This window comes from Sphaeramia orbicularis, chromosome 5 (genome assembly GCF_902148855.1).
Source record: "Sphaeramia orbicularis chromosome 5, fSphaOr1.1, whole genome shotgun sequence".
NCBI classification, from domain to species: Eukaryota; Metazoa; Chordata; class Actinopteri; order Kurtiformes; family Apogonidae; genus Sphaeramia; species Sphaeramia orbicularis.
In genome coordinates, this window is record NC_043961.1 from 41,637,721 (window position 1) to 41,661,622 (window position 23,902).

General features: G+C 38.2%; 1 protein-coding gene across 1 annotated transcript in view; it reads left to right on the forward strand.

Moving 5' to 3' along the window:
- Positions 1 to 23,902, forward strand: part of LOC115419600 (interleukin-17 receptor D-like) — a 92,228-nt gene that overhangs the window by 39,666 nt on the left and 28,660 nt on the right. The window contains 9 exon segments of the mRNA XM_030134496.1: positions 6,509 to 6,631; positions 8,789 to 8,812; positions 8,815 to 8,906; positions 13,171 to 13,294; positions 16,493 to 16,537; positions 21,088 to 21,227; positions 21,229 to 21,240; positions 23,688 to 23,753; positions 23,829 to 23,883. Coding sequence (XP_029990356.1) covers positions 6,509 to 6,631; positions 8,789 to 8,812; positions 8,815 to 8,906; positions 13,171 to 13,294; positions 16,493 to 16,537; positions 21,088 to 21,227; positions 21,229 to 21,240; positions 23,688 to 23,753; positions 23,829 to 23,883 — 681 coding nt within the window.

Genomic DNA, 23,902 nt, shown 5'->3' on the forward strand with positions numbered 1-23,902 from the left:
CAGTTCTATGGCAATCTATAGCAGTTTAATTACAGTGCACTATTTATTTACAGTACACTTATTTGCATTCAAAGATTTTTTTGTTTCATACAAAAGTGAACATACTTTATTTTAGTGTTAAAAGCTTATTTATGTTAAAAGAGTATATTTTACATTGTGTTTGCAAGAAAAAAAATAAACAACTTTAAGGTTAACAAATAATCATTTTTAATAATCGTGATTTCAATTATTGCCTAAAATAATCGTGATTTTTTTTTTTTTTCTATATCGAGCAGCCCTAGCGCCACCTACAAATGTACATTACAAAAATGACATCAGTTCGGACATCAAACACCGATTTGGCTTAAATTTTGACTCAGACATCTGTGTCCCAGGCCTACACCTATTTGTCAAAAGAAACTGAAATGTTGCACTACCGCGCCCCCTACAAAAATTTTAAATTTTTTTTTTTTTGTTTTTAAATTAAAATTGCTTCAGTTCGGATACGAACCACCGATTGGCTCAAATTTGACTCAGATGTCTATCTCTCAGGCCTACACCCATTTATCAGAAAAATTTGAAATTCGGTGCCATAACACCCCCTACAATTTACCTTTAACAAATTACCTTCACGTTAGACATACAAACACCAATTTGCCTCAAATTTGAATCAGTTGTCAATCTCCCTGGCCTACACCCATTTATCAAGAAAATGACATTTCGCTAAATAGCGCCCCCTACACATTTACCTTCACGAAAATTGCATTAATTCAAACATACGAACAGCGTTTGGCTCAAATTTGACTCAGTGGTAAATCTCGCAGGTCTACACCCATTCAAAGGAAGAAATTCAATTTTAGCTGCATAGCGCCCCTTACAGATTTACTTATACTAAAATTTCTTTAGTTTGGACATAAAACCAAGATCTGCCTCAAATTTGAATCAGTCGTCAATCTCCCAGGCCTACACCCATTCATCAGAAGACATTTAAATTTGGTGCTAGAGCGCCACCTGCTGAACGATGGACATACTTCTACTGGACGTGCCCGTGGCGAGGGCCTTAGATGCCGCTTGCGGCTTTAATTAGCCTTAGTTTTGCTATACTCGCTGTACTTTTAAGTTTAGTTATGTTGTACTTTGCAATGCTGCTGCCACCTCTTGAAACACACGCTTCACAGATACTGCAAGTAGCAGTGGAAGCAGTTGGTGTGACAAGTGTAAAATATTGCCACATGGCCAACCCTTTGCTGTTAGCAGCCTCCATGCTAAATTACGTTTCGCACAGTCAATGAACAACTCGCCCATCGCCTTGACAGTGGCGTCACAAAGTGTGCGACACAGATCAGCAAAGTAATGGAGAACCCCCCAGGCAGCGGCTGCTTGAAGTAATGTGATGAATGAAATAAGCACTTGGATCAGTTGTATGGATGGCATGTTTTTACCGATATCTGATCTAGGGTTTTGTGTCTGGATCGAAAATGGATGAAAAACTACATGCATGACCTGCAGTATCACAATACTGCTTTTTTAGTACAAACAACAGAGCAAAATACATGTGAATATATAAATAAAAGAGCTTCACAAAAAAGAAACCTATAAAAATATCAACACAATAATTTTGAATAGCGATACAGTATCGCAAAATGAAATATCGCAATGTATTGCGGAACCGATATATTCTTACACCCCTAATCATGATCATGATTTTAAAAAGATGTGAATGATGGAGATCAACCAGAGACCGAGTTTATGCCCATAATGTGAGAAACACAAGTCAACACAGACACACAAAGAACTCCTCGCCCATGGTCACGGACAAAGAGGGAGGCAGGGTTGTCCACGGAAAATTAACAAAAGAAGAAGAGGAAGAAGAAGAGGTCAAAGGGTTTAGGTGAGGGCTCAGTTTACACTGGGAAAAGGTTGATAGCACTGCTCTACAATTTCTTAGAAAATATTTGCACATAAATGTGCTAAATCTTACATACTTTAATAAAACAAATCAGAAAACAAATGCACAAAAAGTGCTGGTTAGCTCATGTTTTTCAATATATATACTGTATGATGGTGTGTTGTAATACATATGTTGGTGTATCTACATTATACAATGGATTTATAATGTTCACTAGAAAGAACATGAAAAGTGAATGTATCGTAATGTGCAGACACTATTTTGAGGTAGATCTGGTAGAGACAAACATTCCTTTGAATAAAACCCATTCTCTCATTAATTCTGGCGTGTTATCTGTATGCATTATAAGCTTTCCGCATGTATGTTCATACTAAAGCTGTACAATAAATCGTTTGAGCATCATCATCGCGATGTACATGTGCGCAATAGTCACATTGCAGGTCCTGTAATGTAGATGGCAAATGAACTCTATGTGTTCTCATCTAATTTCAAGGGTATGTGACAAACACTACGCGTAGCAGTCCACAAATCACAATCATTCTTAGTCAGTTTGGAGTGAGTCACTGGTAACAACATTGAAAAAGGAGCAACGAACAAGAGAAAATCACTGTAAACAAAGACTTGGAGCAAAAAAGAAAAGCAACATCAGTTATCTGGAATTATTTCAGCTACAAGACGGATGCTATTGAACACATGTTCAGTCAGTTCAGTCTCGAATTTCACATTTTGGCCAAAGACTGTATCTTAGAATCTACAATGAACTAGCACTTTTGACTTAATTTTTCTTTATATTGACTCAAATTTGGTAAAGTTCAACTACTTTTATTCTGGAAGCATTTATTTGTAGACCAGTGATAGTCCAATGGACACACATTCAATAATTACATCATTCATTCATCAAAAGTGAAGTTTTTTTTTTTGTCTTTTTGCCCATTTTCAGGTCTCACACGATATGAGGGTCAGTTTTCACAGTTTTTAGTTTTCACAGTTTAATACTGGATATTTATTTGTTTGTTTGTTTATTAGTTCATGTTGGGCTGAGTTTGTTTGTCCCTTAAATCAACTGATATCAGTGCAAAGATTTTAATTTCAAACCTGTGGTCATGAAATAGCTGTTTTATTGTTGTACTGTGTATATTTTAATGATAATCATGTTGATTTGAAGTCATTTAGTCCAAGTATCTGTATCAGAAAATCTACTCTATAAATCCCATAAGTCAGTGGTGGCTCATATTCCCACCAGGTCTGGACATGGGAATAATTCAGTGAATTGAGATTTTGTTTCTGAAGATTGTAAATAATGGCTAAATCACAACATTGAGATATTCTTTTGAAAACCTTCTTGTAATACCTTAATTGTAAATATGATATATTTTGAACTATATTTTGTCTTCAGCTCAGACAGAAAACAATGGGTTATAATTGCAAAGTACCATGACAATGAAAAAAATTAGGATTAATTTTTTTTTTTACCTAAACGCATAGCTCTAACTAGAAGCACTCGGAGAGCACAGACCTCCGCCAAGGAGGTTATGTTTTTGAGCCAGGGTTTGTTTGTTTGTTTGTCCGTCGTTTGTCTGTCCGTAGTGTGCAACATAACTCAAAAAGTTATTGACAGATTTGGATGAAATTTTCAGGGTTTGTTGGAAATGGGCCCCCCCCCACTCCCGATCACCACCAAAATTTAATCATTTCTTCCTTATCCCATTTCCAACAAACCCTGAAAATTTCATCCAAATCTGTCCATAACTTTTGAGTTATGTTGCACACTAACGGACAGACAAACAGACAAACAGACAGACAAACAAACCCTGGCAAAACATAACCTCCTTGGCGGAGGTATCAATTGAAATGAAATAATAATAATAATGATAATAATTATAACCATGTTAATAGATTTTATTGAGAACACACTTTTCATTCAAAGAATCTCAGAGGTGCTACATCAGAAAAGGACAGATCCCAAAAACTCAAAAAATCAACAATTTTAGGCTTTCTTAAATAGATTATTTTCAGTTTAGCTTTAAAAGAGTCTAGGCTCTGTATTTCTTTCAGCTCCGCAGGGAGGCTGTTCCGAACCCAAGGTGCAGCGGAACAAAAGACTCTGTCCCCCATGGTCAGAGCTTGGTGGTAATTGAGTGTATTAATTGTAATCAAGAATAGTTGAGTGAGTTTCTGTATTGTGTTTAATAAACATTAATGCATTTATGTACATTTTTTGTAGTGTATTATCCCAAACAAACAAACATTGAAAGTGACTATAAACAGTGTCTTATTAGTTTGCAGCATTTTCAGATGGTCTTCCTTCCTTTGACATTTAATCTGTCGTTTTTGTCTTTGTGTGTCTGTGTGTGTGTGGTGTGTGGGGGGGGGGGGGGGGCGTCAGTGGCGGGGCCATGTGCATCCTCTTCTCAAAGTCGGATGAAAAGAAACGTGTGCAGAGTTACAATACTGAGGCGTTTAGCATCACAATCACAAGCACTCATTGTGTGTGTACTCAGGTGTGTGTGTGTGTCTGTGTTCTGGAGGATGGAGCTGAAAACAACCACAAGCTTTCTGTCTTCCTTCCTTTCTTTCCATCCATACCTTCCTTCCTTCCTTCCTTCCTTCTTTATTTCATTGTTCCTTCCATTCTTCCTTATGTGCTGTGTCTAAGTACAACAGTGTCATAGCTCATAAACATATATCATGAGTCCATTTGTGTGGTTCTGTCTAAACGCTTTCACCATGTTTAGAACTTCCACAGTTCTATTCATGAGTCTACACGATAGAAACTATATACATCCAGTAGAAACACGATAGAACATATGTACATGTTTGAATAATATATGTGCTGTTTTTGAGGGAACAGATGAACTTGTTTATTTAGTGTGTGTTGAAGTGAAGATGATTGAACTCCAGTATGAACAGATGTTCACACTGCTGGACCATCACATTTCCGAGGATGGATACTGATGAAAGGTCAGAACAAGGTCATTTTCAACAAAAACCAGTGTTTCACTTTGAGGAAGATGAAAATAAAGAGAATTTCTTGCACTAAAGGAGTTTATTTTGCTCAGCCTCCTCTTCCTTCTCTTTTCATTTTTTAACATTTTAAAGAAGCGTGAGAGGAAGAAGAACAGGTCAAAGGTCATCTCTGAACAAGAGGAGGAAGAGGAGCAGGGACGTTCTTCTTATGTGTCCAAAGAGTTTCATGATAAGACAAAGAGGAGGAAGAGCAGTAATAATCCTGCTCCTCCTCCTCCTCTGTTTGGACCATTGAGAGTCTGGGTCCAGGAGGAAGAGGAGCATCCAACTGTGACCTTCTCCATTCGCCCTGAACATGAACCAGCTTTTACAAGGAGGTTGAGGAGCAGTGATTCGTATCGTATCCCATGCTCTCCTAACCTCCTCTCAGCCTTCTTCCTCCTCTTCCTCCTCCTCTCAGCCTCCTCAGTCTTCAGCTTCAATAGGAGGAAGAGGAGCAGTGAGTCGTGTCTGAGCCCACGCCCCTTCGCTTTCTCCACAAGTCCAGCTTTTCTCCTCCTTTCCTTTGGCGTTCATGGCTCGTTGCTCCTCCTCCTCCTCCTCCTCCTCCTCCTCCTCCTCCTCCTCTTCCTCCTCCTCCTCCTTCCATCAGTGATGGAAAAAGTGTTGAGATTCTTTATTAGAGTAAAAGTACTAATAAATTGTAAAAACGACAACTTGTCCCACCGAGCTTCAGTTTAATGTGATGAAAACACTAAACCATCTCAAATGGAAAAGAGCTGATGATGTAGAAACCCTTGTTTGTGGAGCTGTAGATGATGTTCACATCATTTCAACATAAGGTTACTTACCTACTGGTTGCATTTCAGCGGCGTGAAGGTCACATAAATGTGACCTGGCCGTTCAGACTGAAGTCACATTGCAAACTAGAAAAGCACTCGGAGAATGCAGACCTCCGCCAAGGCAGATAAGAATCTGATCAAAATCAGATTTGGGCCACATTTGCCGCCTGAATGTAGCCTTAGGTATGTAGCCTACACAACTGGGCTCCTCAACTGGTGGACTGGTGGCTACTCAGTAGTGCTATCGGGGTCCTAAACTATGGAGTATGCGTACGTGTGTTTGTGTGTGTGTGTGTACGCATCTGTATCCAGTGGAAATGGAATGGAAAACAAAACTGAAAACAGGTCTAGCTTAAATATTAGTTTAAAAAATCCATGCAGCAGTACCGAACCTACTTGAATCTACATCAGGTGATGTATGATGTTCATCCAAACTATGAACAGTGTCCACAGTCCAGACTGAGTTAACTTGAATGTAAAATAAACCTTGGTACACATCCCAGTAGTCCTATCCTGTTATTGTGAAAGTACTTCTACTGCAGGGGTCTCAAACCTCCAGTCCTCGAGGGCCACTATCCTGCATGTTTTAGATGTATCCCTCTTCCAACACACCTGATTCAAATGATAAGCCTACCATCAAGCTCTGCAGAAGCCTGATAACGACCGTCAGGTGTGCTGGAAGAGGGAAACAACTAAAACATGCAGGATACCGGCCCTCGAGGATCTGAGTTTGAGACCCCTGTTCTACTGCTATATAGTAGTAAATGAATACTGCATTATGTCACTGATCCACCTGTGTCTCTTTAAACAGACTGCTCATTAAACTACCCACTGGGGAAACATGTGATCCATGAAGTTGTCAACGTGTCCTTCAGTCACCTGTCCTGTGACGACCAGGCCGCCGTGGTCGTCCACTGGGCTGCCAGTCCACTGGGTAAACATCCACCTGTCTGTCCATCTGTCTTTCCATCTGTCTGTCCATCTGTCTGTCTGTATGGAGACTAATGAGGGGACAGTATGTAAAAGGACAGAGGAGGAAGAGGAAAGTAAAACCTTCAAAGAGCTGAAATATGTAAGATTATCCCATGTGTGAGTCCCTTTGATCAGGGTTAGAGACAGAGCAGATCACATCACACACAACAATACACTGATTTGACCGGGAAGGAATGTGTGTGTTAGAGAGAGGGAGAGTCAGTGTAAGGTGAACCCCGCTCGCCCTCTGTCTTTGTGACAATACAGTCAGTTGTTTTCTCACTTGGAGACCAAAATCCTCCAGAAATGTCTCATATTCCAGGACACAAAAGGACGTCAAACGGAAGAAGTAATAATGTGTCATACATGGTACATACACACCATAGGAGGGGGTTCATGACGCTGACCATAGAAACACGCTAGTTGCTTTTCCATTGACATATGTACAAAACTTTGCCATATATACTAAATGTCAAAAAACAGAAGTGCGTAAGTCGTTTTTTTCCTTTGAATCACCATTGCGATGATTTGTTCATTTATTATCGCATGATGTCACAAGAAGTTATTCCATAAACATGGCAAGGAACATAAATATCTGTTGTTTTGATTGTAGAAGGCCTGTTACCCCTCTATCCTGTACTAAATTAAAACAATGATTCCGTTTCCTCGTGTGTTCACACATTACGCACCATGTTTCGTTTTAAAACTCTTCTTCTCTTTTGTAATATCCACCAACATTCATCACATTTTTTTTTTGTTCACGTGAGTTGTGCAAAATGGATTTCCATTGCAGTTTTGTGCGATATACCAATTTTGCTACGCCTGAAAACCCACCTCTTGGAAGTGCAAAACTTTTCATCAAAAAACGAGAGTTTGGGTGAAATGATCATTTTTCCATTAGGCAAATTTTTAGGCATAAGGTATAGTCGCCAACAATTTGAGGGTCAATGGAAAAGCCGACTACTGTTAGATACTGAAGTTAAAGGCACATCAGCCTGTTTTCCACAGTAAAAAAACTGTGACCTACTACAAAACCTACACATTTGTATTTATTGAGTTATGAGCATCTAACCACTGACATAGACTAGATGTACATTAAATGGTTATAAACCTACCACTTGTACCGACTTAATCACCTGCAAACATTACAATTCTGTGTTTCAGCAATTGAGTAAAATAAACAAATGTAAGCAAAGTATCTATCTGTGGATGGCTGACGTTAATGTAGTGTTTAGTCTGTTAAAACTATTCACTGTCATTGTAAAAGGACATTAGTAAAACACTGTATTTGTCTGTTAGATAATAGTTTATGATAAAGTGTTTAAGATGTTGAAATAAAGATGTGAAGGTGGTTCAGTGCTACATAACAGACTTAGTTTAGGCTTGAAAACAGCCACAGGTGTATTCTAAAAGTGTGTAATGTATGATATAGTGTAGTAAGTAGACAGACGTATGTATATAATGAGATGGTAAAGCTTGTTGCTATCTGCATCCAGCTTTTAGAATGTGGTATTCAGCTTTAAAAGGACAGGAAAGGAAGAGAAGAAAAGCCAGAGCTGAGCCCAAACCTGCAGCTGTCATTAACAAGCACCAAACATCTCGGGGGGGTGGGGGGTGGGGTGGTTCAGGAATCTGCCTGAAGACAGAAAAACCTGTTCTACTGCTGCTCCAGCTCTGTGCACTCCCACAGCGCTAATAGGAAAAACATGTGGTGTGGATGCAAAGGTGTAATTACAAGAAAGGAAAGGAAAGGAAAGGAAAGGAAAGGAAAGGAAAGGAAAGGAAAGGAAAGGAAGGAAGGAAAGGAAGGGCTTTCATGTTTTTTATGTTCCGTCATGTTTTATCCTTGTTTCCTTTCCTTCTTTCCTCTTAACTCCATGTTTCATTTCCTTGCTTGTACTAAATCCTTCCCTCCCTTTCTCTCTCTCCTCCTCATTTCCTTCTCTTATTATTCCTATTTCCTTTTCTTGCTTATTGCCCTTGTTTTCCCAGGTTGTGTCCTTCTTGGTTCCTTCCTCTTTTCCTTGTTTTCTTTGTTTCCTTTCCTGATTTTTCAAGATGGAAGAAAGAAATAAAACAAGGAAATGGATCAGCGTTATACTGACTGTTTGATTTTCAGGGATCGAACACATTAAAGGCTTCAGAGTTATCTGGAAGACAAAAACCCCGATGGAAAACAGTGTCAGCATCTCATCCTCAAAGACCCACGGCAGCTCAACTACTCCTACAGGACGGTGGTGGGTTCCACAGTCAGAAACACCTCAAAACACAAGCTTCACATGGTGGAAACTCCTGAAATACATGGACGTCTTTGAAGTCTTCCAGTTTAAATAAGATCAATCTTTTTAAAATATTCACTTTTAAACCTAATATATGCCCTTCCCTAAACAGAAGAAAAGTAACATCCAACATCAAGATTACATTCCATTAGGACCAGTGGTTCTGAATTGGTCTGGGTTTTGGGCCCACTATCACCCCTCAGTAGTCACTTTTCCATTGACCCTCAAATTGCATCGGCAAATTTCACCAAAACTCTCATTTTTCAAGAAAAAGTTTTTGCCCTCACAAGAGGCGCTTTTTCCGGCATAGTGAAATTGGTATATTGTGTAAAACTGCAATGGAAAGACTTTTTTGCACAGCTAGATTCACATAAACAAAAAAAAACCGAGGTTGATAGAGTTACAACAAGCCGCAAAAGAAGAGTTTTAAAACAAACATGGCGTGGTATGGTGGACACACGAGGCAACTGAATCATTTTTTAATTTAGTACTGGATAGAGGGGTAACGAGCATTCTAGATTTAAAACAAATTATTTATGTTGTCGCCATGTTTAGGAATGACTTCTCGTGACATCTCGCGATAATAACAAATCACCGCATTTTTGATTTAATGAAAAAACCAACATTATGCACTTTTTTTTTTTTACATTTATTGGGTATTGTAAAGTTTTGCGCATATGTCCAATGGAAAAGAGACTATTGACAAGACAAGACCCAATTTATAACAATTAAACTTTTCATATATATTTGATATAAAGATGTGTGTTTTGAACCTGAGATAATACAGAATACCACAGTATGAAAACACAGAAGACAAGTTTAATGATAAACCAACTGACCAGCAGGTGGCGATGATAAATATGGAATATTCCCTTAACACTAAATTAGGTCCATTAGAATCAAACCCGAAAATATTATCAGGGCCACATAAGAAATAAAAGCACTTGTCCCTATGAGAATAAAGTCGTAAAATATCAAGATAAATCCCATATTTTATGAGAATAAAGTTGAACACAAAAAAGGTCATAATTTTACGAGAATGAAGTCATAATATCATGAGAGTGATGTGATCATATTTCGAGAGTAAAGCCATATACTACTGTACCATCTTGGGTACATATCTGGGTCTGGGCCACGGGGTAGCAACCTCATAAGGAGACCCCAGACAGCCATCTCCCCAGGCACTTCCACTAGCTCTTCCGGGGGAATCCCAAGGCGTTCCCAGGCCAGCCGAGAGATATAATCCCTCCTGTGTGTCCTGGGTCGGCCCCCAGGTCTCCTCCTGGACGAACATGCCCGAAACACCTCCCCAGGGAGGCATCCAGGAGGCATCCTCACTGATACTTGAACGACCTCAACTGGCTCCTCTCGACATGGAGGAGCAGGGGCTCCACTCCGAGTCCCTCCCGGATGTCCGAGCTCCTTACCCTTTCTCTAAAGCTGAGCCTTCACCCTGCGAAGGAAACTCATTTCGGCCGCTTTGTACTTGCAACCTCATTCTTTCGGTCATTACCCAGAGCTCATGACCATAGGTGGGGTCGAACTTTGGTCGACCAGTAAATCGAGAGCTTCACCTTTCGGCTTAGCTCCCTCTCTTTACCACAGTGGACCAGTATAGCGTCCGCATCACTGCAGATGCCGCCGCAGTCTTCCTGTCTATCTTCTGCTCCATCCTACCTGCTGATCTTCATTCCAGCCGCTTTACACTCAGCTGCAAACCGCCCCAGTAAGAGTTGGAGGTCGATGCTTGATGAAGCTAAGAGGACTACATCATCTGCAAAAAGCAGAGATGACATCCTCCCACCACTGAACTCGACCCCCTCCACCACCCAGCTGCACCTAGAAATTCTGTCCATAAAAGTTATGAACAGAACCATTGACAAAGGGCATATCATAAGTTACGAGAATAAAGTTGTACCCACTTGTCGCATAATGGAGAACTTGGAACATTTTGTGAGATCATACTTTCATTTGGGGTTTACGCACAGCAAAATACTGAGCCTATTACCCCACCATCAACACATCATCATAGTCAAAGGATGTTGAAGCGAGTTTGCACACATTTGGGTTTGTTTTATAGTAAGAACCGGACGGATTTGGAGCAGATTGCCTCTTTTGTGGAGGAGGAACTGACTGGAAGTGGTCGGCTGGAGGGCTATCGGTAATTACCAGAGACTCTGCCATCAACAAGGCTTAAGGCTTACAATTTATACATTGTGACTTGTTATCGTGCTTTTGCAAATTTATTTTCAAAATAGTATGACTTTAATCTCATACAAGTACATTATTGTCATTAAATTATGAGGTTTTTTTTTAAAACTACGACTTTATTCTCATAATATTATGGCTTAATTCTCAAAATATTATGACTTTATTCTCATAGTGACAAGTGTGTTTTATTTTTCTTATGTGGCCCGAATACACCATTGTAAGAAAGTGACTCAGGTAAAAATTAAAGTTCATTCAGTCACTTACTGAAGAATTAAACATACTGAGGTTTTTGGCCAGTGGAAGTAAAACCATATCTGATGGAATCATTATCATAACTGAGTGTCTCCCATGATATGAATACAGACTTTTGATTCTTCTTTTATGCAGTGAAATGTTTGGTGTTAATTATCATTACAGTGCATTACCGCTATCTAGAATAGAATGAGCTTAATTGTCATTGCAAAATACATTTGTACAGTGCAATGAAATTTGGTTTTACGTTCTGTAAGGTGCTCAGGTTGAATACATACAGGTTGAATTATACAGTCAAGAATAAAAATATAATAATAAAAATAAGTATAGAACAGTCAAGTAAAAGACAGCTCACACACACACACATACACACACACCCGAGTCCAGTGTCAAATATGAAGAATATACAGCTGACAGTTATGACTATTGTGTTAAGTCTTTTTTAGGTAAAGGGAGTAGAAAAGAAATGAGAAGCTACTCACTGCATCACTTCGAGTTGTATTAATTATACAATGGAAGACTCTCACCTGTTTCTGTAGGTAAATCCAGGTGGTGACTGGGTTTTTTTGACTGGTCAGTATATTGATTTAGCCATAAAGACCCAAAACCATCTTCTGATCTAAACTGTTTAACCCTTAAATAGGGCACTCATTAAATACGCTGAAATTCAAAATTTCAACCTTAGTCCAATAACAATTGGACATCATCCTCCTCCTCCTTGTCATCGTTACTGATGGTAGGGTGGGTTGCCGTGACAACTGTCTCTCGCCATAAAACGTCCTAGCAGGCACTTCCTAAAAATTAAACACAAGCAATAAAACCATTATAAGGTCATAAACTGATAAAAATCAGGAATGTTCACTATTATAGCTTCAAAATGTCTGTAAATGGGTTAATATTCTGCATAGTGTTATAAAACTATAGAAAATGCACTAAGTAATCGGGCATATGTCCAAAACAGACATACCAAATTGACTCTAATTTTTAAGTGACCTGGGCGTATGATTCCCATTTCAATGCCATAATTTCACTCATTTCACTAAGTCCTCCACACACATCACATATGTCATCAATCAGTGATGAGGCACATGACGGAACCCATATTTAATGTGTGTGTAAATGACCAAAAATAGAAACTTGCCCAATATGTGTTTAATACCTGTTGATCCACTAATCCTATCAGTACATTAACATGCAGTTTGTATCTTTCATGGTCATCAGATATGACCTATTTGGACGTTCAGAGGCTCCATTCATTACCGTGGAAACACTGTCATCCTTCTACAACATTGATTCACCAGTAAAACCCATGGAGTTGGATCAGTGACAATGGATGGACACACTGGGTTTATGTTCAGCGAATGAGAGATTTTGTTGAAAAAGTGTCTTTTTCCTCATCTTTTCTCTGTTTTGACTTAACCTTTGAATTTACTCTGAACATGTACATGATCAGTCAATTAAATATAGGAAAATACATGATTTACACTGAAAAATTTAAAGTACAGAGGATAATATAACGAATGGTGATAAATCACTGAGGAAAGATTAAAAAAAAAACATTTGGAAGTTGCAGCCAAAATAGTTGTGGGCCTGTAAGGGTTCAGTGCAGGATAAACTTACCTGATCAATAAGAATGGCTGCAGACTCATGCAGCAGCCAAATGGACTCATTCAGGACAAACCTGTTGTTTTTATTCAGTGTTTTAAGTGCATCAGTATGACCTAATTATTGATCAGTTCTGATGAATGTCCTCCCTCAGAAGCTCAGCAGTCAGCCGTTCACCGGTTTGACCTTTGACACCGACTACATGGTCCGTGTGGTTCCTTTTCCGTCTCTGATGAATGAGAGTTTCTTCCATCCGTCCTTCCTCGAAGCAACTGTAAGTCCAGTTTTTACGTTTATTTAAAGGAGCGTACGATGTTTGTCACCAATTTTTCATCGAATCTATAAAACCCAAGTGATAGCTTAAGTATCACGAATCCGTTTGTCTTTCCGTGATTACACACCTGAACCACTTCCCTCTTAGTGAACCGCTCAGGCCTTTTCGGAATTCGACACAGTCGCAGCAGAAGAAGCAATGAAGCCTTCTCTGTGTTTGTTGCTGCTGCGGCCATACTGCGGCTGCATGGAATTCCAACAAGGCCCAAGTGACGGTTTGGTTTTGGTTTGGTATGTAAACAAACGGACTGCTTCTGATGAAGTCAACTTCAAAGTTGCTCACTGTAAGGGAAGTGATTCAGGTGCATAATCACAGAAACATTAACACATTCGTGATACTTAAGCTATCACTTGGGTTTTACAGATTTGATGAAAATTGATGACAACGTCATACGCTGCTTTAAGAATCATTAGATAATCATACAAACCTCAACGTCCATGAGTTAAATAAGCTGAGGAGCTCAGACTGATCCACATTTATATTTGAACAGTTTTTGTCTATATTTGTGATTTCGTATCCGTCGTTGAAATGAATTTTGACTTTTGGACATTTCTTTTTTTTTTTTTTAACTTATATTTTATTGTTTCATTTGTAACATTTTACAACACAAACATTTAGAACATAGTGTCAGTTAACGTCTTGTATGTTGTCCACTTTTTCCATTGATATTCGCATGTTGCTTGCTGTGGTCTTATATGATATATGTACGTTTTTCCATGTTGTGAATTTCTTCCACAATGTCTCTCCAATTATTTAGGGTAGGGGGGGTCCTCTTTACACCATTTTCATGCGATGGCTTTTTTAGACACTACCAAGAAGATTTTAATCAAATACTTATCCTTACTTGGTATGTTTTTCCTGCTAAATGAGCCAAATATTGCACAGAACATGTTATTGGTAGTTCATATCCTAGTATTTTCCAAAATTCTTCACTAATATTATCCCAATATTAGGATAGTTTTGTGCACCGCCAAGAAACATGCACATGTCCCACAACCTGCTCACCGCACAACCTCCAGCAGGGCTGATGTAATGATAGTGAAGCCTTTTTGATCTTTGGTGTTATAAAAAATCTTACTATGTTTTTCCAACAAAATATTTCTAATTTCTAGAATTAGATGTAGTTACTTGAGTTTCACATGTATCATACCACGAGCCATCACTTCATTCTACAAACAATTCTTTACTCCATTTATCTCTAATATACAGAGTTGAGGTTTTTCTGTTGGACACCAATCCCTGATACAGTTTGGATATCACTTTTTCTCCTGTGTTTGACTTTTGGACATTTTCTAACTCAGTTGTTCATCTTTTACATTATTGCAGCCTCATACAAGATTCAAGAGATTCAAGATTCACAGCGTTTTATTGTTATGTGTTCAGTAATAACAGGTTTCTCTGTACAATGACAATCTTACTTTGCCGTCCACAGTGAATGAAAAGAGACTTTAAGATGTAAAAAAATCAGGGTTTGTACAGGTGCTTGAAATCCTTGAAAATGCTTAAATTTCAATGTTGTATTTTCAAGGTCTGAAAAGTGCTTGAATTTTTGTTGAAGTGCTTGAAAATGCTTTGAATTGTAACCAAAGTTACTTACAGACAGGTGATACATTTTGAAAAATAAAACTTTGTGTCAAAAACGAAAATTTCCAGGTGCTCTCAGGTCAACTCCAGGTAAATTTTTATCCTAATCTTTGTCTTAGTGTGAGACTAACAGACTAATTCAGGGGTGTCAAACTCATTTTAGTTCAGGTTCCACATTCAACCCGATTTGATCTCCAGTGGGCCATACCAGTAAAATAATAACATAATTGCTTATAAATAATGACAACTTTTCCTCTTAATTTTAGTGCAATAAAAAACATTAAATTATGAAAGTATTTCCATTTACAAACTTTCACTAAAAATGTAAAAAACCTGAAGAACAAACTGAAATTTTGTAAGAAAAATAAGTGCAATTTAACAATATTATGCCTCAACGTATCATTTTTACATGTGCATTACACACAATGTTACATAAACCTGTGGTACCAATCAGAATATTGTTAAAATTTTGGAGTTTGGAACTAAAATAAGAAGAATTTCTACAATATTACATCACAACTTAATTTTATCACAACTTATAGATCACAGTGGATCTGCAAATGCACAAAACATTTAGTAACAGGCAGAATATTGGTACAATTGCACATTATTTATTTTAGACATTTCAGGTTGTTCATATTTGTTAAGATTATTCACACTTTTTTGTTACAGGATAGTTTGTAAATATAAATATTTTCATATGTACTATTATTTTTTCACATTAAATCAAGAAGAAAATTTGTACTTGTGAATTATTTATAGATAATGCCAGTGGTTCCCAACCTTTTTTGGCTCGTGACCCTATTTTAACATCACAAAATTTCCGGCAACCCCAGACATTCAAAACTGAGACTTTTTTTTTTGCTTAAACTAATTTGTTTCTGATCATGTAATAGTTTGCTATACTATGTTGCAAATAAACGTTAATTTTAGATGACATTTAGTCTATATAATGTTTATTACTATGGATGGAGGCAGAAAAGCCAGGTGTAGATTACTGCACAAAGTGAGAATTTTATTTTCCATGGTCAGGATATGTACAGGCAGCCCAGCTTGGATTTACAAGGCTGACAATTAATACTGAACAAACAATAATTCAAACTATGAATTATGAAGAGCTGCAGCATCTTAAACCGACCACAATGAACATTTGAAAGATAAACAGTACCACAGTGCTTCGGTTCCAGCTTCAGAGTTTGTCATGTCTTTTATGTATTGTGATTGTCTCTATCAATTCACCATATATTTTTTATTAGTAATTTTTTTTTTTTTAATCAATTAGTAGAAATTTCAGGCTACCCCATTTGAATTCCAGGCGACCCTATGTGGGGTCCCAACCCCAAGGTTGAAAAACACTGGATTATGCTATTATTTTACTAGATCACATTGGTCTGTATGTGGAACATGAACTAAAAAAAAACGTTTGACACCTTTGATTGTTAATGCCTTCAGTGTAATTTTTGCATTGGAACCAAATTGAAACCTTTGGCGGGTTGGTTTGGGCCCGTGGGCCGCATGTTTGACACCCCTGATCCAATTGTTGCTGTTGTTCTTCCAGCCTGTGAAGTCCTCCTGGGTCCAGACAGCCTCGTCTGTAAGCCATGTAAGTTCCTCAGTGTGGTCGTCATAACCAAAGCCAGGCGCTGCTTAGAAACCCAACTGAACACACACACACACACACACACACAGTTTTACATTCACTTTGATCTACGACGTAAAAGTCAGAAAATGTTCTAGACAGTATGAACACAACATATTTCATGACCATTTAAGATGAGTGTGATCAGTGGTTAATTATAGGGATGAATTAGGGAAAGATGAAGCAATGAACCAAATCAAACCCAGGACAGAGTCTGACTGATCCAACAGCTTCTACAGCTGAGGAACATCCTGCTTAGGTGGGATTATGGGTGAGGACCTCCTGTTCTCCTGGTAAAGCCACACCCCCTTCCTGAACTTGCACAACCCCAGACCATCATTAGTTGTGTAATTAATGCTGAAAAGAACAACATGCTGCCTTCAGGATGACAGTTATTTCAGGGAAGTCAGTGACGATGTAAACCAACCCTGGACTGATGCTTCCCTCCTGGTCCCTAATGGAGAATGTGTTGAACATAGCACAAACTGTAACAGTAATGATCCTGTACTGTTTTAGATCTGATGAATGGGACGAAATGACAGGTGAGCCAGTTCATATGTTCAGGCACTGAAGGAATCAAGAAAAGACATAACATTAGACACTTAGGCTACAGTCAGACAGCAGGTCTTATGCTGCGTTCCATGCTGGGTTTTGAGCCCGGAAGTCACGACTTCCAGCCACAACTCACAACTTTGTAGCGTTCCAGGCAAGTCATGCCAAACTAGCTAAGGGCAAGGAATTGTAGTAGCTAGATGTAAACAAACCAGCATGGTGGACCGTATGGGGCTTACGTTCATTTACAAACATTTCTATTGCCAAAGGTGCTTGCTCCTTGCTTATTTGAGGGAAACAGAGGCACTGCATGAAGCAAGAGAAGCTGTTATACCTTTTATGTTACATTATTTGTATATTTGAATATGTATTTGGTATTAATTTATTCTTGCACTCTTTAGACTGAAAACTAGCTAACACTAGAGTAGGTGCTGATTATGCAGAACATTTGTGGATAAATAATGTTAGAGCAATACCTTGTTTAATAAACAATTTACATAAATACTGCATCCATGGAGGCTGCCATTGTTGTTTCAGGGGAACTGGGGGTACATCGATTTACTGCGAATTCATGGGTGGGAAGTCACAGGTTTGACTGGCATTTCAATGCATTTTCACTGGTAGAAGGTTGGAAAAACACGGGTTACAAGTTACCTGGAATGCAGCATTAAAGCTATACCGTATGATGTGGCATTTTTACACTTTTCTTTTGTCATCTTAAAATGCTCCTAATAAGCGTGTGTCAAACTAAAATATAAAAGAAATCCACCAGGTTTTGAAACTCAAAAATGTTTAATTCTCATATTGTTCTGATAAAAGTCTGACCAATCATTTTAGTCGGTCCGAATGAAATAATTGGTCGAACCTGGCTGAGCCTCCTGTCAATCATCCATTACGGCCGTTCAGCATCCGATCCATTATCGCGCTCCGCATCTGATATGCCTATCTCCGAATCTGATGCTTCACTCACGCTGCTCCTCCTGTCACTGACCACAGTCTACTGTCTATGATGTGTATGGATAAAACTCAAATGCACATGTGGAAGGAAAAAAACGGATTTATGAACAGAAACAACAACTAAGGGGAACAAACAGGAGTCTGATGATTGAAGGATGGAGATAAAAGTCCGGAAGTCAGCTGTACTGGACTGAACAGACAGGTCTGCAGGAAGCTCAGCTTTTATGACCGCAGTACTGATTCAGGTACATGTACTTAGTGTCACACAATGTAGGATTATGTAAGATGATAAATGTACGGACTATGAAACCTCAAATGTCCACGGAAAATTCGCGGAGGCCGCGCGTTCACAGTGCGCGTGCTGGGCACCTCATCAGCTGAAGACACTGACCCAGTGCTGCACAGACCAGACCCTTAAATTCAGGGTCTACTGATGGAACAGGGGCCGCGGCAGGTGGATGATGGATCTGATTACTGAGGGAGGGGTCTGCGGACACGCTGAAGTGGACCGAACCTCCACTTCCACCTCCGCTTCCATCACGCGCATCAGGTAAGAGGAAAGCGTCAGAGCTCAGTGACACTGAGGGATTTCCATGCAGTTCTATCAGGCTGCCCTCCGCGTCGAAATCCGACGCAGAAGGGGTACCCTCTGCGTCAAATAGTGCCGAACGGGGCTCTGACCATGCGTCCATTTCTGACGACTTGGGATGAGCGGGCGGGGCTTTGGAGGGAGGCGGGTCGTTCATGTTCAAACTTTTACTAAGTGCTGTGAGAAATGCCACATCGGTAGGTATAGCTTTAATGCACTATTTGGATTTTTGGGGGTATCCGATTTTTTTGTGCTCGTTCATATTACACATTGTATTGGATTTCTATCAGTTTTGAGTATGAACTGAATGCGACCCTGAAGTGACCTGCATGCACAAAAGAGGTCCTGATGTAATATGTGACCACGCAGGCACACACTGTGTTTATGGAAGTAAATATGTTTTTCCCACCGCTCCTCCTCCTGGGACACAGAATTGTGACGTTTGTCGCTTTTAATTAACATAAAGGTCGGATAAATGCAACCTGGCCGTTCATACTGAAGTCACATGGCAAAATATCAGATACGTATCGGATTTAGGACCACACATGAAAGTGGCCGGGGTCGGATTTGAAAGAATCATATTTGTGCTGTTCAAACTGTCTTTAACAGATTGGATACAGGTCACATATGGGCAAAAAAATCAGATTTGGGCCACATTTGCCTGCAGTTTGACCGTAGCCTTATACAGGCGTGGGGTCTTAAAAGTCTTGAATTTACAAAGCTACATTTAATACCATAAAAAAGTCTTTAAAAGGTATCAAATTTCATATGCTAGGTCTTAAGTTATGTTGCCATAAACTTGTTGACTGTATTGTATTTAAATGTGACCAGGTTGTTACTGGAAATGAGAATCAGTTTTCAACTAGCTTACCTGGCTAAATACATACAGACATACATACATACATAAATACATAAATAAATGCATACATACATATATAAATAAATACACACATGAATAATTGCAAAAATAAATAAATAAATACACTGATTCCTAAATAAATACAGACATACATAAATACATAGATAAATAAATGCTTAAATATATAAATAAATTCATAAATAAATACATACATAAATAAATTTATATGTACATGCATGTGTCTATTAAATCTCCAAGCTGCAAAGACACTAATGTTAGTCACTCACTTCCACCTGTTTCAACCCAACAATTTATATTGAAATTAGGAACATATCTTCGCTAACTTTGCAGCCCCGGTGAGAAATGATTCAGAAGGGTGGGAATAAAGGCGTTGGGGTAAAAAAATACATTTTCCTCAATTCAAGGAGTCATGAATTTTTGCCAGTGTGGCTGTGAAATGGGCATTAAATTCTATTCTAAGTAGTCTTAAAAAGGTCTTAAAAGTCTTGAATTTAACTTGTAGGAACCTGTAGGAACCTTATTATACATACTTGAAATGAACACATATTTATTTACATGTACTGTCTCCAATGAAATACAAGTCAAATATATTTTAAGTATATTTCACTGCTTTAATTTCTTTTATTTCTGTTTTGAAACTTTTCTTATCTGTGGTTGTAGAAGTTTCTAATATCTACAGAATCTGCCAGAGAATCTGTGTTTTGTAGTTTTCTTGGTTATTGCAGTTATCCAGTAATAGTCAGTACATCCATGACTATGGGACAAACAGGAGCCAATAACATGGAATTGAGCAGATTGGATATGGAGTCTACTGGTGAACTAATAAAGGCTGAAATGACACAACTGAACCTGAAGACACAAGTATTCAGTCAGTCCATTAGAGTTTCCATTCATGACAACAGTCTAAAACAGGGTGGAATTATTCTTCAGATAGTAGCAAACAATAATGACTGGAGTTCCAAAACACATGAAAACAAAGGCGTCCATGTTTAAGGATCGTATACATTAGCCTCAGGAGAGCAGATTTGCTTTAATTTCTCTCTTGTGAAATACTGAATTTACTGGATTATCAGGCAGATTGTGTTGTGAGTGGATTTTTAGGGATGGATGAGTAGGAATGGCAGCCCTTGTTAATTTGTTCAGTAATGTATAAACCTGTTTGGAAAATGTAATGGAAAATGAAAGGGAGAGCAGTAGATGACAGATCAGCTCTGTTGAAACATGTTTTTTGTATTTATCAGAGCTATGTTTGTAACAGGGCTTGAATTCTGAACTATGTATGACGTCCCTCATAAAAAAAAAAGAAAAAAAAACATAAAGCATGAAGTTGCAGAAAATAAAGACACTCGAGTTAAAAAGAAATCTAATTGTGTGTTTGAAGGGACTACTCTGACCTCTTGTGGAAAAGCAATGGAATTTCCCTCTTAAATGAAAACAAAAAACCAAAAAAATACCCAAAAGCTGTCCATGTTAAGGATCGCATCACATCCACAAAACTGCTGTTTCCATGACACTAAGGCATGTTTTCCCTTTCAGTTTGGAAGCCAAAGACCCTGAACGTGTCTCAGCTGGGCTCCAACCTTCATGTGGCCTTCGACCAGGCTCCACCCACCTTTGGCTTCAGCTTGTATTACCTGTACTACAAACTCCGACAGGATGGACCGTTCAGATTGCACGCGATGCAAACCAGTAAGATGAAGCATGGGTCTGCTCACGATAGCAGCAGACTGGGCTATCTACCAGACTAGCTTTAAAAATGGGAATAACATGAACAATCTGAAATGTCTCAAGACAAATCAGTATCATTTTAACAATATTCTACCTCAGTTTATCATTTCCATGTGTACGTTATAACTTACAGACCACAGTGGATATACAAATACATAAAACATTAACTATGGAACCAGTGTTTAACAGCAGAGAAATTAAGGAAATGAAGCATCGATTCAGGAAAACTGTAATTAAAAAAAAAAAAATTATTCGAGTCAATTAATTGTTTCAGCTCTACTGAACAGATAGAGATGAATTTTTTTGATGTCTACAGGGAAATACACTTTTTCATCGGCTCAATAGAAAGAACGAAAGAAAGAAAGAAAGAAAGAAAGAAAGAAAGACTCTTATGGCACTGGGTCATGAGGGATCCTCTAATTCAGGGTCCACATTCAGTCCAATATGATCTCAAATGGATCAGACCAGTAAAGTAATACAGTGAAAAAGTTAAATTACATCATGAAAATGTTTACATCTACAAACTATCCTTCAAAAAATATGAATATCATGACCAACCTGAAATGTTTTAAGAAAAAATAAGTGGTAATTTGACCATATTCTGCCTCAGTTTATCATTTCCACATGTACATTATAACGTACAGAATCACAGTGGATTGACAAATACACAAAACATTAATGACAGACAGAATACTGGTACAAATACACTGACTTCTATTAAGACATTTTTCAGTTTTTGCCAATTATTTTGGTTATTTGCATTTTCTCTGAAAGGATAGTTTGGTATAAACATTTCATGTACTTTGTAGTTGTCATTATTTGTAGGTTATTCTGTTGTTGTTGTTGTGGTTGTTGTTGTTGTTGTTATTATTATTATTTGACCGGTCTGATCCACTTTAGATCATATTGGGACTGTATGTGGAACCTAAACTAAACTGATTTTAACATCCTTTGTTGTTCAGACACCAGACATGGACAGACAGGACAACAGCATTACCCTAGAGGAGTTGCCTTTTGGTGAACTTGATACAGTAACATATTACATAACAGATTTTCACAACATAGTGTGAAAATCTTAAATCCACGGAGTAATGAACCTGGCTTTAGTGTTTACCGGACAGAAAAGCCCACTGTTAATACTGCAGCCAAGACATGCTAGTTAAAACATCCAATGCTTTCAGCCCAATTGTATATGAGTATTTCATTGTCATTCATATTCATGTTATAATAAATTTCTGGATCATATTATCAATCAGCATATAAATTCCCTGGGAGTCAATTCAGTATATTTATTGAATTAAACTAAACTCTGTGCAGTGTTAAGATGATGGATGGATGTTACTTTATAGCTAGGTCCAAAGTACTTAAATATTTATTTACTCCACACCAATTTTTGTAAAATTTGATTGATTGATTTATTGTTAATATCTTCAGTGTAATTTTTCATTTCACATTCATCCCATGGGCCATATTGGACCCCTTGACGGCCAGTTTTGGCCCAGGGGCCATATGTTAGACACCCCTGCTATAGTGTTAATCATGCTACAGATTCACACATTTCTGTGTTTTCATCTGCTGAGCTGTTTGAAACATAGTATGTGTCATATTACTGCAGCCGTTACTGAAAAGGTTTCATGAACATTAGTTGATATCTAAACAGAATCAGAATCAATTGACGCTTTTTTAAACATATTAAACCTTTATTGATAATCAAGAAGTAGAAAGTACAAGTAGTTCAGAGTTAGGGTTGGGGTTAGGGAAGTTCAAGTATTGTAGAAATCAATAGAGAAGGGAGGCATAACAATACAAAAAAGTGCAATGCAATAAAAAAAAACCCTATCACGTATTAACAAAAACAATTATCAAACAGCTCAAGGGTACATTCACATTTGCGATTTTTTACTAAAGCTAATGTTTTATAATACATTTTTAATTCTTTAATGTAGATGTTTATGTTAGGGAGGGATCAGGAGGACTTTGCCTTATGAATATGATATTTGCTCATCAGTCTGATTAGATAAATTAAGAAAATTGAAGGTTTATTAGAGCATTCAAATCTAATTATCATTTCCTTTGGAGATATTGACATGTTTTTTGGTTTTGTTAAAAATAACTTTCTCCAGTTCCCTCCAAAAGTTCCAATTCCTCCCTTTCAATTTTGTGTCTCTAATAAAATCTGAGAAATTCATTTTAAGATTTTACATAGCATCTAATCTGCCTTCACAATTCCTTCCTCTCAAGATTTGCTGACATTGATGCAAAATGTACCTTCTGTATAAATGAGCCAGAAACAATTTTGCATTTATTTTATGACTATTCCTCCTCTGACATGTTTCTAAACAGAATCACAATCATTTGAAGCTGTTAGTGACTTTTCTACTCATTGTGTCATCATTTCCTTTGTGCAGGAGGTGAATCAGGCCAGAACCAGCTGCATCCTTCAGGATGTCACCCCGGGAACCTACACCATCGAGGTACAAATTGAGCAGGTCAAAGGTCACTGTGGCTGGTGTCTTGAAGTTTCATTGGGTTTTGTTATTTTGTTTCAGCTAAGAGATGACAGTAACACGACCAGGAAGCAGACACAGTATCATGTCAGCCAGGGTAAGGACTTCTGTTCTCT